Here is a 16,812-nt window from a genome sequence, read left to right as displayed (position 1 = left end):
TGAAGTCCCCCTGATTTCCATTAGGGAAGCGCTCGGGAAAGGAGCCGTGGCATTGACAAGGCTGGCAGACCGGACCAAGATAGAGCCAAGAATTGCCCTTGTCACTCACAGAGGTTCCCCAAGATTTTGCCCTCACCACCCACCTCTGTATCCTCAAAATTTCAGCCTCCGAGGGCTGCGACTGGGAAAACCCTTCTTTATTAGATGCCTGGCACGCCCTCGTGTGTCTCTATGGTGTAATAACATTATAGGGTTTTTGAAAAAAAAAAAAAGAACTTTTTTAAAAATAGTAACGATGATAATAATAGTGGCTGCTCATACTTATCGAGGGCCGACGTGTCAAGAAAGGTATGAAGAAATTTAAACGCTGAAAAAGAATTTTTTTGGAGGAAGTTATGTATGACTATGGCAACAAAAATTAATTCACACAGGAGACGAAAGTAGGAAAGTAGAGGATGCGATGCTCTCATTGGCCAGGCAGAAGATGGGGGTGGGTCCCCAAGGAGAATATCCTCAAGAACTATCATCGTAAGAGAAGTGGGACGGTGTCCAAACAACAGATGCTCGCTCCCGCTGTTCCACCCTTCGCGAAACGTCTACTGGGACTCTCTGTCGTGTATGAGCGATATTGTAAGAAAGGGGAAAGAGAATTCAAAGAAAAGGTAGCTGCTGTTTCCCATACTGGAGCTGATGCAGGCTGGATGTCCTGGAGAGACGTGGAACCCAGACGTCCACCTAGGCGAGCGCTGGAGGAGTAAGCGGATGCAGCAAGAGATGAGTGGAGTGGGACTCTTCCTGCCTCCGATTTGGTGGGAGCCTCGAAGGCCGGGAGTCGCCCAGCGTGGCAAGCGCCCTTTCCTCCAAAGGGGATGCAAAAGCCAACTTGGTTTTGAGACCCTTAGCACGGTTCCTACTTAGAGGAGGTTGGAGAAGCCGAAAGAGAGGACTGGTTTCAGGCAGACTCTGATCTGGAGACCCTGCGTAGAGGGTGGCATTGTCCTGCTCACAGTAGTGGAGGGATGGCTGCTCCAACTCTTCACGTAAAGCCAAGTCAGAGGGATGTGGGTGAACTACCTGGAGAGTTTGTCCTGTGTCTCCTGGACAAGCCAGTGCCAGATCCATGCCTAGAAAAGTCTGGAAATTCAAGACTGCGGCTGCTCAGCACCCACTGCTAGCAGCAACAGGAAATGACTCTAGAGTGGGCCAAAGGTATAAGTTTCTTCCAGGGGCTAGTTCTGAACCCCCAGAAGCAGCTGGCTTGGAGTCACCTGGGATTCCCAAGGGGAGATAGTTCTGGGAATGTGAGGGATAAAGTGGAGATGCTAAGGTTCTGCGGGCAAACTTAAAAGTGACCTGCCAGAGGAGACGCATCACCTGAGTCTGAGGGAGTACATTCAGAGGTTCCCAGTGGGGGAATTCCCAAGAACTGTTGTCCCACCAAGTATGTTTGGATGGCTGCTGGGAGGGAAAGCAGAGGTGATGACTGAACTTCTGACCTCTACTCTGTCAATGTACTGGAAGATGCACTCCCACAAGCAAGCTCGAAGATACCATGATGGCAGGTGTGGGGTAGTTCTTCGTTTCCCACATTCAGATTAAGTGATAGGAAGGGTGAGTCTGGAAGGCTCAGGGTCACCCTGTAATTGTCTTCAAAAATTAACCTACAATGGAGCCAGCGAAATTAGTGTGCTACAGTGTGAGAAAGCTTTAACTGCTTTTCGGATTTGAAGATGGTAAAAAGGGCAATGAAGAGTTGATTTAGAGCAAAAATCTTTTATAGCTCCTGCCAAGAGCTACCTGATCTGGTTTCGGTTGTCAAGGATGTTGTAGGAACTTATTTTGTGCCCAGCACGGTGCAGATACCCTTCAGGGAGAGGTCAATGAACCCTGACGTCCAGATGTAGAGTGGCTGCCGCCGCCCATCTCACAAGTCGACGTCTGATTGACGGATGGCTTCAGAGAGAGCTTTTTGGATCATATCTCAGTAACCACCGACCTGCTCGTCAAACCCAGAGATTTAGGATGGCATTGGACCTTGGATCTGGAAGAATTTAGCAACTTCGTACTGCCAAATCCAGGGGAAAATATCCACACAGAGAAACCAGAAAAGCATAGAATGAAGGGGAGAAAGAAAGAAAATGAAAACACTCTGTTTCCACTGGCAGATCAGCCTTTGCCAGGAAAACTGGAATGTTGACTTGGTAAGCACATAAATTCAATTTTCTACGCACTCAGAAGTGAAGAAAAGCCAGACACAGAGAAATTGCCAATACGATTCTAAACATCCACAGAGGCGAAATATATGTGAACTCGGCCTCATGTAAAATGCTTGATAATCTAAAAAGATAAATATCACCATGTTTTACATACTATATGATCTCGATGATGTGAAAACACTTATCTATCTAGATATCTATCTTCATTTCTAACTAGCTTGATTTGTCGTTGTAGACAAAAGATTGGATAAATGTACACCGAATTGTTTTTTGTAACTGGTAGGGCACGGGCAGTTTCTACTTTTGATCTTTATATTTTTCAGTGTCTTGCAATTTTTCTAAAATAAAAAGTGTATTTTAAATTTTTTTTTTTTTTTTTTTACCTTGCTAGACCCTTTCTTATTGAAACAAGACACATGTACAGAAACTCACGTGAAGACACACACAGCACAGAAGGTTCTAAATGAGGGCTACTCTCCTCTCCTGTATTTCCAACACCCACAAGCCTCACTGCCTCAACACAACTATTGTTAGAATTATTCTTTTATTTTTTAGGTTGTTACTGTTAAATATTTATACCAGGAATGAAAAGCTGAGTGAGGTCCGTAGCAAACCAAGGGTTCAAGCCACGGCTAACAGGAGAGGCTGCTACTCTGCGCCACCTGGTGGCCGGACTTCAGAATGCAGGCCTAGCATGGCCCTATCTTGGTCAAGAAAAGGCAGAAATATGGAGTTATAGGGAAATATCTCAAATTTCAAAAGTTGGCAACTAACTAAATAATGTTTGGACCAAATAAAATACATTTGAAGACCAGTTTCCAGGCCTGGCATCTGCTTTAAGAAATAAACATAGAGTGCTGTTTCTTAAATTATAAAAGCTAAACAATGCTTAGTGATAAGATGAATTTTGTTTACATATATTCCTTCCCCAGACACTTCTTCCTTCCACCTCTTTGTTTTTATTAGTTATATTATAGCTCGTTCTGCCAGTGACTTTTATGACTTTATATATTTATGCTCCGCTTAAAAATTTTTACCCACTTTTTACAGCATCTACAATACATGAGTAAGAAAGCATCTTTCATTAACCTATTTGGTGCTAATAATTACCCACTATTATGCACCTACAGCATTTCAGGCACTTTACATTCACTCATTCATTGACTCATTCATTCATTCAACAAATATTTGAGTGTCTACTTATGTGCCAAGTACTGTTTTAGACATGAAAATGCCGTGGTAAATGAAAAAGGCAAAACGCCCCGCCTTTGTGGAACTTATATTCTAGCAGGAGATATGGATAATAAATTAACAAATCAGTGAGATATGTAGCATGTTAGGGGATGGCAGGGACCGAGGAGGAAAAATGAGGCAGGGAAGGAGGAGTGTGAAGTATCAGCGTGTGTGTGTGTGTGTGTGTGTGTGTGCGCGCGCGCGCACGCGCACATGTGTGTGCATGCATGTGTGTGCATGTGTGTGTGCACATGTGAATGAGAAATATTAGCTACAATAGCCAGGGAAGGCCTTCCTGAATAACAGATAGGGACCGGGCCGTACAAGTATCTGTCGTGTGCACATTCCCACCACAGGGCGCAGAAAGAGCTGAGGATGGGAGGCGAAGTGTGTTGGATGGGTAGGAAGGGATTGAGATAAAATGAGGTCGGAGAGGAAAGGGTGGTGGTGAGGGAGGAGGTGATGAGAAAGGTCAAATTCTGCTGGGCACGCAGGGTTTGCTGAGAGGGGATGTGAGAGAGAAAAAAAGGAGTCAGGGACGCCTCCGAGGTTTCGATCTCAACAATTAGAAGGATGAGGTGACCTTTGATCTATCTACCTATCTAACTTGCTTCAGTTGTTATCAGAGAGAAGAGGTTAGATGGATATATACCAAGATGTTATTAGTGGTTACATTTCAGTGGTAAGACATGGGTGGTTTTTATTTTTCTCTTATGCTTTTAAGTGTTTTCTATTTTTGAAAGCAAAGACTATTGTTATTAATAATAATATTATTATTAATATTTCATTTTGGGACTTTCAGGTATGGTAGGGATGTATTCAGTGGGTGAGGTCAAAATACTTCCTACCTAGTTGGATTCTGTATTAGTCATCATTTGCTGCAAAACGAACAATCCCAGAATCTTAAATTAGCATTTCTTTGTCACTTTCAGACATGTGAGTTGGGACAGCCCTCTTTCAGCTGCAGGTCTGGTGTAGGTCTGTAACAGGTTTCTCATTCTGGGGTCCAGGCTAGATGGGTGGGGGTATGCTGTTAGGGAAGATATTGGAAGTCCCTAAAGGAGTAAGAGGAAACACACAATGCCTTTTAACGTCTAGGCTGGCAACTGGCACCTTGTGGCTTCAGCCCACATCCTATTGACAAAGTAAGTGACGTGGACAAGAACATCAATGAGGCCACAAAGTATACTCTGCTGACAGTGGAGAGGGAATAAATATTTACTGAACAATAATCTAATATCCCACAACTTCACTTCTTACTGTCTGTAGTAATTTTTATTGAATTAAAAAAATTTTCTTACAAATTTTGTTCATTGTTGAATTTTGACAATCCAGAAAAGCATAGTCAACCAAATTAAAATTCCTTTTTATGCCACTACCGAGGGATAAACACTGTTAATATTTTGTTGAATATCTATTCATAGCAGAAAATTCTTGTACCTGCAAGACTAACGTTGACCTTGGCACAGACAATAACTGATATTCAGGTAATAATGGCCATTTGGCATTAGGTTTAGCTTTGGCTTTTGGAAAGTTAAAGAGACAAATGTCTTTTTTATACTTACTTCTTGCATTCTCAAGACTGTGTGTCACAGATGGTTCTGTAATCAGGGAGGTTTCTATCCATCTAATCAATGAAACATACAAGGTATGTTATTCACTTTCTACTTGTAACTTGGAGGTTAAAAAAATCTCTTTATTGCTTTAGATATTGAAATTGTATCGATCAACTTAAAAACAAATATAATGTTTATTATTGCAAGAATAACATGCTACACAGAGAGAGCTTTTGGGATCACACCAGCAACTAAGCTTGTCAAATCAGGAGAGCTGGGCCAGCATCAGATCCCAAATCTGGAAGAATTTAGCAATTTTGTAGCGCCAAATCCAGTGGGAAAAAAAACACACACATGGATTGTGAAAGCTTTTGACTTTATGTGCAATAACAATTTTTAAAGATTCTCAAATATCGTCACAGAAAAGAACTTACATAAATATTAAGAGAGGCTGTATTAAGTAGAGAATTTAGGAAAACCTAAATTTGACTCGACAAATGTTTTAATTCAATTTTAATATAAGGTAGAGCTAAATATATTAGGTTATATAAGAATCCCGAAATTTGTGTAATATTTTGGTGTGCTGCCATTCGTCTCATTAAATACAATAATTTTTAATTACTAAATTTGATTTAGTTATTTAATTTCATTTAGAATATGAAGCTTTCAACATTACAACCTACTTGGGAACTTTTCACATCTTGTGAGGATCAATTAAAAGCAGAATGTCAGCTTTTCCACTTCAAAATTTCAGGAGCAGGAAAAACTCCAAAACCACGTATCAAGCCATCCATGAAATTTCTCTTCTGCCCTGGATGGAACCCAGCATGTGGGGGTCTGGAAACACTTTCAGAGCGTGGCTCTGTGACAATTTGGTGCCTCATGTCAAAATTCCATCCTCCCCTTATACCACAGATGAAAAAATATTTACACTGGAAAAAAAACGAACAAATGTGGAAACTGAGTCTAGCCCTGGGTTAGAGCAGGAGCCGTGGGCAGCCATGGGGAGGGGGGATCTCTGCTTGCTTCTGGGGGGAGAGTTGTGGAGGATCCTCACTCTCTATGATTGCACTGCCCTTTACAGCTTGGAAAGTGCTTGCCCATGTGGTATCTCAATTGTCCTCAAATCTTTGTGGTGGGGCCTCTGCCACACCCATTTTGCAGATGAGGAAACTGAGGCTCGTAGAAGCAAAATTAGCAAGTAGCTGGGGGCAGAAATCAAACCTGGTGTCGCGCCTGCACGTTGTGCACTTTCTGAGTACCATTCTTGGCCAGGTCCCCTCCTCTCTATGGACCCCATCTGGACCCCCACCCGACCCTCCTGCAGCTCCTTTCAGATCATCTTTGTGCCAGAGAAACCCATGATCCTCAAGCAAATCATAACCAAGAGAATAAATAAAACCTAGGGTGAACATCGGGGCAGGGTCAACCCCTGTGATGACCCACCTGTGCAACAGGCCGGAAGGCAAATCACTTTAAAGAAAAGCATTCAGTATGTAGTCTGTGTCGTGCAATTTGGCAAAAAATGGGGAGGTGCTAAGTGCTGGGTGCACACCTGAAAGGGGTGTGCCTAGACCGGAATCTGGGGAATCTTCCCTGAAGTCATTTTGGGGTATTCTGAGAGAAGGAGAATTTCCCAGCACCTACCCTGCAGGTCAATGAACAGATCATGTCTCTTTTCTGGTTGATGCTAATGACATTTGAGCACCCAGCAGGTACCCCAAGTTTAAAAAATATTTTTGATGTCCTCCCCTTCTGAATTGCCACCTGGTCCTTGCCCTCATTACCCTCCTCATTCAGGGCCAGATGCCCCTGGAGGCTGCTGGGACAGTTACTCGATCATTTTGAGCACCTACTATGAGCCCAGCCCTAAAGTAGTGATTGACAGGTGTCATCTCTAAATAGGAAGTAGTATCATCCCCATTATATATAAATGAGCAATTCCCCAAGTCACACACCTAACTGTGCCATGTCTCCTTCCTCCATGTTCAACAACATCCCCTCCCATCTAATCAGTCCAAGCTGCCCGGCTTACTCGGTTTGCTTGGTGCTGATGTCCAAAAGCCACGATCTGTATGGAGATTAAGCTGGGAGCCTCAAAAACCCAGAGGAAAGGGGTGTTTCAGAGGGAAAGGCATGGACTAAAAGTCTTGATTTAGCTGCAAGTGTGTTTTAATGATCTTAAAAAGCCCTTTTTCAATTAGGAATCAATTGCCGTTATTTAAAAATCAGGACAATCTGTACCAAAGTCTGAATTTCTGGATTTTCTCCAAAATTCAGATGGTTGGGCCGTACAGGGCTCACATTCTTACGTGGCGGCCGTCGGCAGGAGTTGAGTGTGCACCTTGCTTTTAGAGAGGGCCTGTGTCCGCCCCTCCACAGACCTCGCTTCTCTCTGCCGACACACTACAGGCTCGCTCTCTTACATTCCCTGGCCGATCCATGCCTCCGATCAAAAGAGGGGGAAATCCACCTTGAGGCCAAACAAGCATTCTCCTGGGCAGACAGGAAAGGAGAATTAAGAGAGGTTTGGGGGTCCCAGCAAAGAGAACCGAATCTGAAGGGGCCACAGCGCAGATTTTAGCACTGATATGCTGGTGTTAAACAACCGCTCTCCAGGAAAAAAGTGTGTGTGTGTGTGTGTGTGTGCGTGTGTGTGTAAATGTTATTGGGATGAAGCATGGTTGTTGCACAAAACTTACCAAATTATAAATAATAATAAACACTTTATTGAAAATACTCTTTCTTATCAACTCCATATAACCGATTGATTCTCACAGAATGTTTTTTTAATTTTTGGCCAAACTCTTGTATGCAAAACCAATTATTATTGCAATCGAGCCACGACTGGACAAAATTAGACTACGCACCAATGCCGGATGACAATACAACTCAGTAAGAAGTTGCTCAGGATGGTAGTTCCAGCATGGATGCTGGTTGAACACTTATTTCTGTTTATGTTAATGAGTCAGATGAAAGGAAAATAAAGAAGATGCAGGTCGGACCTCCATCAGTGACATGAGCGACATGCTTGCTGAACTGGACAGCAGTGTTCAAATCCTGGAATGATGTGCCGCTCACAATGTATCGGCCATGGGCAGGACAGACATATTTTTAATTTGCATTATTAACATTTTACCCATCACATTCTTAAGACTGAAAAATCAACGAAACAATAAATCGAGCCCTGATTTGTAATGTTCCCCAATCTCCGGGGTGCAAATACACTCCCCATGGCTGCTTTCGAGCGACTAACAGGATGTCATTGAACGTGCTGTCAGGAAGAAATGCTCAGCATCTCCCCCATGTCCCTCAAAAGATACAATAGATGTAAAAAACTCAGGAGCACAGTTAATAGTAAAATGTGGTGAAATAAGAAAGCGATGAGTTTTTGGTATCGGTTACCTTTGTTTTTGACATAATTTGTTTAATTATAAATTCGAATAATTTAATTTCTTTTAATGGCTGTGTTTAACGACCAGCTTGCGAAGATCCTGAAAATTTAACAAAATTTTGAATTTTGATCTTTTCCTGGGCTAATGACATGCAGTATGATAGTCTCGTGATACTGGGCAGCGGCAGCGAGCCACAGCCCCTAGTCAGCCTCGCCATCATGAGGAGAGACAACCAACAGTATACAGTGTATTCATTTTGTTAAATGATTGTGCTCAGGATAGGCTCATTGGTCTAAGTGTTCTGAATACATCTAAGGTAGGCTAGGCTAAGCTGTGATGTTTGGTAGGTGAGGTGTATTAAATGCATCTTTTACTTTATTATGGGTTTATTAGGATAGAATCCCGTTATAAGCCCAGGAGCACCTGTATCTAGAATAAGAGGAGAGGAGAAGTTGAGGGGCCAGAGTCCCATGGGAGCTACATCAGCACCCATGTACGCAGGCACAGACGACAAAGCCTCGTCTGATGCCGGCACCCCGGATCCACTCTAGCCTTTCATTCTCAGCACCCACGAACTCCTTCTTGCCAGTCCCTTCCTTTAGCGACCTCTGGCCTGAACTGCCTGCTCGGTCTCCATCCGACTCGCCCCTTGGGGGATAACTCTTTACAATGCCCCAAAGGTGGGGGCTTCGGTACTGAGGGTGAACAGAAAATCCCCTCGAAACCCTAATGAACTGCATGGGACCGGCCGAAGACCATCCTGAAGGGACATGGGGTTAAATACAACCCCGGGGGGCATAATCACCTCTATTCTGCAGATGCGGAAACTGAGGCTTGAGGGGGTTGTTACTTACCCAAGGTCAACGGCTTCCAAGAGGCGAAGACAACGCCAGGTCGGTCAACCTCCAGACCCAGCTCCTGGAGCTCATTACAGTGCACACAACTCTGGGCTTGTATTCACCTTTCCCCTAATAAAACTTAAATCCCTCTGAGAAAGGACTGACAACTTGAGAGCAGGGCCCTGTGAACACTTGTTGTATTACCAGCATTTAGAATTCCAACTCACTGGCATCAGAAGAGATCTTAAGAACAGCCTGGACCAGGTGCCCCACTGTACATATGGGGAAAACTGAGGCCCACGGTCATATAGCAAAGACAATAGCAGAATCGGGACTAGGCCTTAAGACTCCTGTCAACTAGTCTGAGGTGCCGGCAAATGATAAATATTCTTGGTAAAAGAATTAAATGGGTGAACAAAACTGAGACCCAAGAGCCAAAAATCAGGCTTCCCCTTTGCTGAAAAGTCCCAGCCAGGTGGACAAAAAAAAAGCAGAGAATATTGTATCTTCAGCTAGATTTACAGGTAATACCAGGAGAGACATACTGCCAGGATTGGTTCCCCAGAGGTTTTTGGAGAAAGCCCAGGGAGCAGTGGAAACTCCATGTGATGTTCTCATGATCAGAACTGCAGAAATGTGCAGCACCAATGGGGAAACTGAGGCAAGAAGGCAGGTCCTCAGGAACCCTCAGAGCCTGACTTTGGGGTTCTCTGACTTTCATCCCAGCACAAAAGGCCTCCTTTGGGGCAGAGGTGAATCTCAAAGGACCACCTACAATCTGTGCTCTGGCCCAGACAAGCAGGAAGCTGGAGACTGTCAGCTAAAGTCATGGTTCTAGCATCTTCCAGGCAGATGGACTCCTCAGGAGGCCGTCGAGACCTTGATGAGGCTGTACTGGACGCCAGATATGCTCTGCCTGTGGCCAAAGCTCAGTGCAAACCTGTCAAGCAGAGAGTAAGTGGGTCAGAAGGTAGCAGGGCCTGGGGTCCTCCCCTGGGGAGGAGGGAGTGGACCATCCCCTGGGACCCCGTTCCCACCCCCAACTCCTACCTGACCCTTCCTGCTTCCTGCCTTCATATGCATTTCCATCTCTGAATTACCCAACCTCTCATCTTGGACTCCCTGTGTCTGCCCTTGCCCCCATGTGACGCTGGTCCCCAGGTCCAGCCTGACTGACACTCCACTCAGCTGCAACCACAGCCTGTCTTATCGCAAAGCTGGCTTCCACCTGCCTCGCTGCTTACTTTGATCTTTGTCCAGAGGAGGGGTCCAGAATCTTCTCCCAAGAAAGACAGTATGGCAGAGATCCAAGTGGTTCCTAGTATCTGTACCCCCCATGTCTGCTAATAGAACCCTTGATTTTCAGCTGGGCACATGGCTAACCAGATTATAGACCATGTTTCTCAGCATGGAGGTGTAGCCAAGTTCTGACCAAGTTCTGACGAAAGCGACCTGCGCGTCTCTTAAACTTCGTCCTCCTCTTCCCCTCCCCCTCGCAGAAATGTGGTGGTTCACTGCCATGGCCACGTGGGAAAGGTAATATTGAAGAGATGGCACGACAACAAGAGAGACAGAACCTGGGGCCCTGGGTGACCTCTCAGAGCACTGCTGCCGCCCCAGACCTGGACCCCGACATTCAGACTATTCCAAGCAGCCGAATCTGTCCCCTAATGAATATGGCTGGGTTGCTGAGAGGCCTGCAGAACATGCCACCCAACTAACAGGGAGTGTTCGACTGGCAGAGGACACTCTGGGGTGTGGTGGATCAGCTTAGAGGTTTTCGCACTGGACTTGTTCTGCATCCTTTCAGGGGCCAGGTTGGGGTGGGGCCTGGCAGGCAGCTGCAGGGAGGCAATTTCCAATGTGATATTAGAATGGTTTATTTTTTCAATCTTTTAGGGCCTCCCAGGGATAGAATAGACAGTCGGAAGCTGGTGACTTCCCTTTACTACGAGAGGTAATGAAGGGCATTTGCTAAGTATGACCATCATCGTGGTTCACTGCCATGGTCATTCCGATGCCTGCAGCCCTCTCCTCTCTTATTTGAACAGCCCAAAGGTTCCACGGTGCTAAGATTCTGAACTCCTCTCTATGACCTAAAGACTTTACGTGATCTCGCTCCTATCAGCTTGGCTGACCAGACCTTCGAACTCCTACCTCACTCACTCTATTCCAGCCAAACTGGCTTCCTTATTGTTCTTTGCGTGTGCCAGACGCACTTCCGACCTCAGGGCCTTTGCACTTGCCATTCCCTCTACCTGGAAGGCTCCTCCTTCTCATCGTTATGTGGCTGCCTCCTTCTTACTAACTTAAATTGCACGTTCTCAGAGAGTCCGTCCCCCTCTGATGACCCACCCTAATTTAGCCACAATGCCCTCCCCTTCTGTGCCCCTCACTGTCAACCAGGCCCTCTCAACATATTTTGCCCTGTTTCATTTTCTCCCGGCTACATATCACTAACTGAAATGCTCTTGTCGATGCATTTGTCGGCTGGCACATAGTAGGGACTTAAATACCCGCTGGATGAGTAGATTAAGCTCCCGGTTCTGACGTTTTGTTTCTCCAAGCTTCCATGACTGTAAGAGTCTCTGATTTTAGGATTCTACTATTCTAACCGCTCGTGAGTCCATAATTGCATGATTTAAAAATTCCTCTGGGCTGAGCTTAAAGTCAAATAAAACTGCTGTAGGGAGACACAAAAGAACTCAAGAAAAAACAGCTGCCGTGTGAAGACAGGACAAAATACAACCGTCTAGGCAGGAAGAGAGACAGGAAGAGGAGAAGGCAAAGTATGAGGGCTGAGACTCTGCAGCGGAGTGCTCAGGTGCACGGGACTCTTCCCCCAGGCCCACCCTGTCCCCCGTACCATCTCCTCCGGAATTGCTGGTCTATCTCTGCCAACGACTGGCCCTTCGTTTCAGGAACAAATAAATAGATGAAACCCAGGCCAAGGACAGCAGTCAGCCCGTAGAGCAGGAAGGTCCAGGACAGGCCGATGGTGCCTGGGAACAGGAGAGCGGGAGTGTGGGCGGGGCGCAGCCAGGTGGCTGGCTTCAGGTGGAGCATCGGAAGTCGGTTCGCCCAGAGCGGAGCCTCCAGATGGTCACCGTGCAGAATGACCAACTGTCAGGTAAGAGTCTTAAAGCAGGAGCAGGACTGGTTATCCCTGAGGCAAGCAAAGAGCCAGGGCTCAGATCCACAAATGCTGACAGGGCCACCTTGTTTTTACAGGCAAGCCCACTTATCCGCATTTAAAACACTCACTGGCGTTGTGTGCTTGGAATCTGAAAACGTGAGCGGAGGGAAAATAACATTCACCTCAGCAGCAAAATAGCTGCAGAACACAGACGTGGCAAAGCCCGGCTCTGAAAAAATACCCCTCAGAAATTCCATGGACCGGTTATAAAGTGAAGTGAGCATTCAGGGAACCGAGTTTCAGTCAATTTGGGCTGTGTTGGACTCGTCTGGGAGAGAGAGGACAGAAACCTCAGCATCCCGGCCCCTCTTCTTGGAGACTCAGGTAGAGGTCAGGGTCTCAAGGCCAATGACCAGGACCCCCGGGATGACCTTGACTCCCTTGAAGTCAGTTGGCCAATGAGAAAGAAAGGAGTCTGTGAAGGAAAGGGCAGCGTTGGTCGAATGATGTTTCTGATGCCATTCCCACCTCTAATAGCCATGGCCACACCTCCTCTGAGCAGCCTCCCTTGACCAGCCTGACCTCCGCTTAATCCTTATACCAGCAGAGAGAGAGCTGGGCTGGGAGTCAGGAGGGCTGTGCTCCATTCTATTCACTACCTGGCTGGACTCGTAAAGGATGTATTTCCCCATCCGTAAAAAAAGATGGTAAGGACAGGATACAATTCTAATAAACCCCTCCCACCCTTCCTTCTCCTCTCTCACCCCCTCGATCGTTCCCCATAAAGGGAACGCTTGAAGACTGAGGCAGCAGGGAAAAGCCTGGAGTCCCTAACACTGGGGATGGGAGCCGGGCACCATGGGCCGGTTCTTCTACCAGTGTTTCCCACAGTCCCCCAGGGGTGGCTGTGTCTCGGAGGAAGAAACACCTGGCTGCAAGACGTGGGAAAAGAACCGAACCCTAAGAACTGTGCCTTGGGGCCCACAATGAAGGAGTCCCGTCCACTGTGACCAAAGTCCCAGATGACCAAAGGCTACCAGTGACCTTGGGCCACGAGCATCTCCGCATCTCAGAGACCCTTCCCCAGTGTTTTGGGCCCATATAATTCCCACCCACACCACCTGCACTCAGACCGGATTTGAATGCTAGGTAGGAAGAATGCTAGGTAGGAAGAATGCTAGGTAGAAGTGGGAAAACTTTCCTGCTGGCAGGTGGGTATGAGCCCATTTGAATTGGCTTAGAACAGAAAGAACAGCTTGCAGCTCCTGCACCCACTGGCCTCAGACAAGTTTTCACCACCTGTTATTGAGCCTGGAGAATTTCAGAGTGCATCTGGGGGTTGCAGGTGTGGCCAGACACTTCCATGGAACTTCTGCACAGGGTTTTATTGCAAGCATAGTTTTGCTGCTACAAATAGAAAAAAAAATTTAATCTCTCCTGCTTTACAGTGGGGACTTTGGGGTACAGAGAAGAGATTGGACTTGGGGGTGGGGAGCAGAGCCCCATACTCAGGCTTCCACCTGGAGTTTGTTCCCCTCCCCCCACCACACCAATCAGAGATGCTTCCTGGAGGAGGAAAAATGGATGCTTCAGCTCTTCTCCTTTAGCCTGCACCCCCAAGTCATCAATCAAGCCAGCCCACTCGCTGATGGGGTGTGAAATGAGAAGCCTCACAGACCCTATCTTCTGTTGTTCTTGTCTTCTTCCTTTTCTGATACCAGCACCCAATTTTCCTTTGGGGAACAACTCCTCCCCAACTTCTGGTTCATGTAGTTGGGTGAGGCTGTCCCTAACCCCTGGCTCCAGGGTAGGTATCTGCTCTACTTCTGGAGCCTGGGCGTGGAGACCGCCTTCCAGCCACAGTGATTGATTCAGGGATGGGCAGGTGACCTTTCTGAGCCAATAAGAAGCAGTCCCAGGACTTGGGCGAGAACCCCTGGGAAAAAAATGCTCGCTTTCTACAGATCTGCTTGCTAGTGGCTCTCTTTGCCACCCTGAGGCGTTTGCCTGAGAAAGAAGCCCACAGCATGGGAGGTAGGGCAGAGAGAGATGAAAGATGGCTGACGATTTCGTTAAAGCCTCTGAATCAGCTGTGTGTGAAACCAACTGCCCTCCTCTTTTCAGTGATTTAAGACAAAAATACTCTCTTATGTTCGTAAACTGGTTTGCACTGGATTTTCTGTCACTTGCACCCCCGACCAGTAAGGAAGGCCTGGCCCCATCGGGAGGAAATTCCCGGATCTAGAAGGTGGATATCGGGCCCGAGAACTCACCGATGAGGTCGAGGAAGGAGAGGCTGATGAAGAGGTTGGCGGCCCAGTTGAAGCTATTGCAGAAGGCGAAGGCCCTCCCTCGGATCTCCACTGGGTAGATCTCACTGAGGACAAGCCAGGTCACTAGGACAGGAGAGCAGGGAGGCTTCCTAGGCTGTAGCCAGGACCTGGGGCCTGGCACCCACGGTCTAGCTAGCAGGCAATCTCCCAGCGGTGTGATTCAAACAATGCCAGGCTCCTGACACCAAATGTCCCCAGCTACTTCCCCGACATGGCTGTAAGAACCCCTTCAGGGTGACCAGTAGTTTCGGTTTGCTCCGGGTGGGGGTGTTTCCTGGGACATCAGACTTTATCAGTGTCTGGCCAAACCAGGATGGTTGGTCACCTGATTCCTTAAATTCCTTTCAAGTAAAGGCTTTCGAATGAGCTATCCAGGAGCAAATTCAGGTTTCAATGAGGCCTGAAGTTTAAACAATTTGGGAGCCTTTTTAAGAAAAAAAAAATGACAACCATGAAATTAGCGCCCCCCCTCCCCTCCCCGCCCGCCCAGCCCGCCCAGCCCCGGCTTCTCCTTCCCCTGGGAAGGAGTGCCTGCAAGCAAGGGAGGAGCCCCGAAGCTTAAGCTTCACCGTCAAGCCACCTCTAGTGTCCCTCTGAGACCCTGACTGATACCACCCCCAAGCTCCCCGCTAGGAGGGGTGGAAGGCTCAGAGTCACCCACAAGAAACTCCCACCTACCTGGTCCGAAGCCGAAGGAGAAGGCGCTCATGAAGACCATCATGCAGACCAGCGCCGTCCAGTGCAGCAGGGGGCGCTCTGGGGCAGGAGCAGCGCTTGCAGAGGAGGCGGTGCTTAAGGCTGGCAGGAGAGGGGTCGTGAGGTCTCCGGCTCTGGGATTAGGCTCGTTTTCCTCAGAAGTTGACAAGACTGACTCCCCTTGGTTCGCGCTGGTCGTTGGCAGTGGAGGTGGAGATATGTCCATTGGCAATCCAGAGTCTCCAGGGAGGCCTGACAGCTTGGTGGCGTTGGGCAGGGCCAGGCAACTTGGGCTTGAGGCCATGGGCACGGCAAAGCTGACGAGGCCTATGCCGCTCACCGACAGGGCCATGAGGGCACAGCCAGCTAGTAACAGGGCTCTGCGGCCGGCTCGGTCCACCAGCCCCATGGCAGCCAATGTAGCCGCCACCTTCACTGCGCCAAGCCCCACGGAGGCCAGCACAGCGGAGGATCCCTCACGGAAGCCGACCGAGTGGAAGATGGTGGAGGCATAGCACAGTACATTGGGCTGCCCTGTGAGCTGCTGGAAAAGCACCAGCCCCAGCCCCACTGTGGTCCGGCCTCGCATGTTATCCCGTGCCCTGAAGAGATCCAGAAAGGAGTATCTTGGCCTCCCCAGGCCAAGCTTGGTGGCCTCACCTCCCTGGAGGGGGATGAGGTCCTTGTGGGCTGCTGGCTCATCTGTAGCAGCAGGGAGAAAGAGGAGGCCAACGGACTGCAAGAGAGCAGGTGCAGCGGCCCAGCCAAACATATGTCTCCATCCCTGGGGGGCGCTGGCCAGTGCATAGTTGAGTGCATAGGAGAGCAGGATGCCCACGGTGACGCCTGCTTCATAGAGGGACACCAGCATTCCCCGGTGCCGTGGCCCCACCAGCTCTGACACGTAGATACAGCAGGCCATGGAGGAGAGGGAAATGGCGAAGCCAGCTGCTGAGCGGCCCAGGACCAGCCAGGTCAGAGAACCAGCCAGGCCCAGGATCAGGCTGCCTGCCAAAAGCACCAAGTTGCTCCCGAAGATGGCTTGTTTCCTGCCATAGTGGTCAATGAGGAAGCCCCCTACCAGGGAGGCGAGGAGAGCCCCCAGGAGCAAGCTGCCCACCAGGAACTCCTGCTCCAAGCAGCTCAGCCCAAAGTCAAGCTGCAGTGGCAGCAGGGCACCCGATATGACTGCCAGCTCATAACCAAAGGTCAGACCACCCAGCAAAGACACAGAGGCACACAGGGGCAGGAGGGGTGGGGGGTGGCCTGGAAAACAAAAGTGACAGTGGCCGAGTTCAGACGGTTTCTTGCCAGAATGTTCATTCATCCAACCTTCCCTCCATCTGTCAATACCTCCATGTATACATTCAGCTACTCCATCCATCCACCTATTCATTTGCTCATCCAT

At 47.9% G+C, this 16,812-nt stretch overlaps 1 protein-coding gene across 1 annotated transcript in view; it reads right to left on the bottom strand.

The window, feature by feature from the left end:
- Positions 1–7,714: 7,714 nt before the first annotated feature.
- Positions 7,715–16,812, bottom strand: part of SLC2A10 (solute carrier family 2 member 10) — a 12,398-nt gene continuing 3,300 nt past the window's right edge. The window contains exons 2-5 of the mRNA XM_039864493.1: positions 15,387–16,670; positions 14,649–14,771; positions 12,106–12,241; positions 7,715–10,179 (exon numbers count right to left, since the gene is read on the bottom strand). Of these exons, the coding sequence (XP_039720427.1) occupies positions 10,101–10,179; positions 12,106–12,241; positions 14,649–14,771; positions 15,387–16,670 (1,622 nt within the window). The 3' untranslated portion in view covers positions 7,715–10,100. The remainder of the gene's footprint in view (positions 10,180–12,105; positions 12,242–14,648; positions 14,772–15,386; positions 16,671–16,812) is intronic.

The sequence above is a fragment of the Pteropus medius genome, unplaced genomic scaffold (genome assembly GCF_902729225.1).
Source record: "Pteropus medius unplaced genomic scaffold, Ma_sr-lr_union100, whole genome shotgun sequence".
NCBI lineage: Eukaryota > Metazoa > Chordata > Mammalia > Chiroptera > Pteropodidae > Pteropus > Pteropus medius.
The sequence above is the reverse complement of the archived record's forward strand: the minus strand, read 5'-3'. Positions and strand labels throughout refer to the sequence as shown.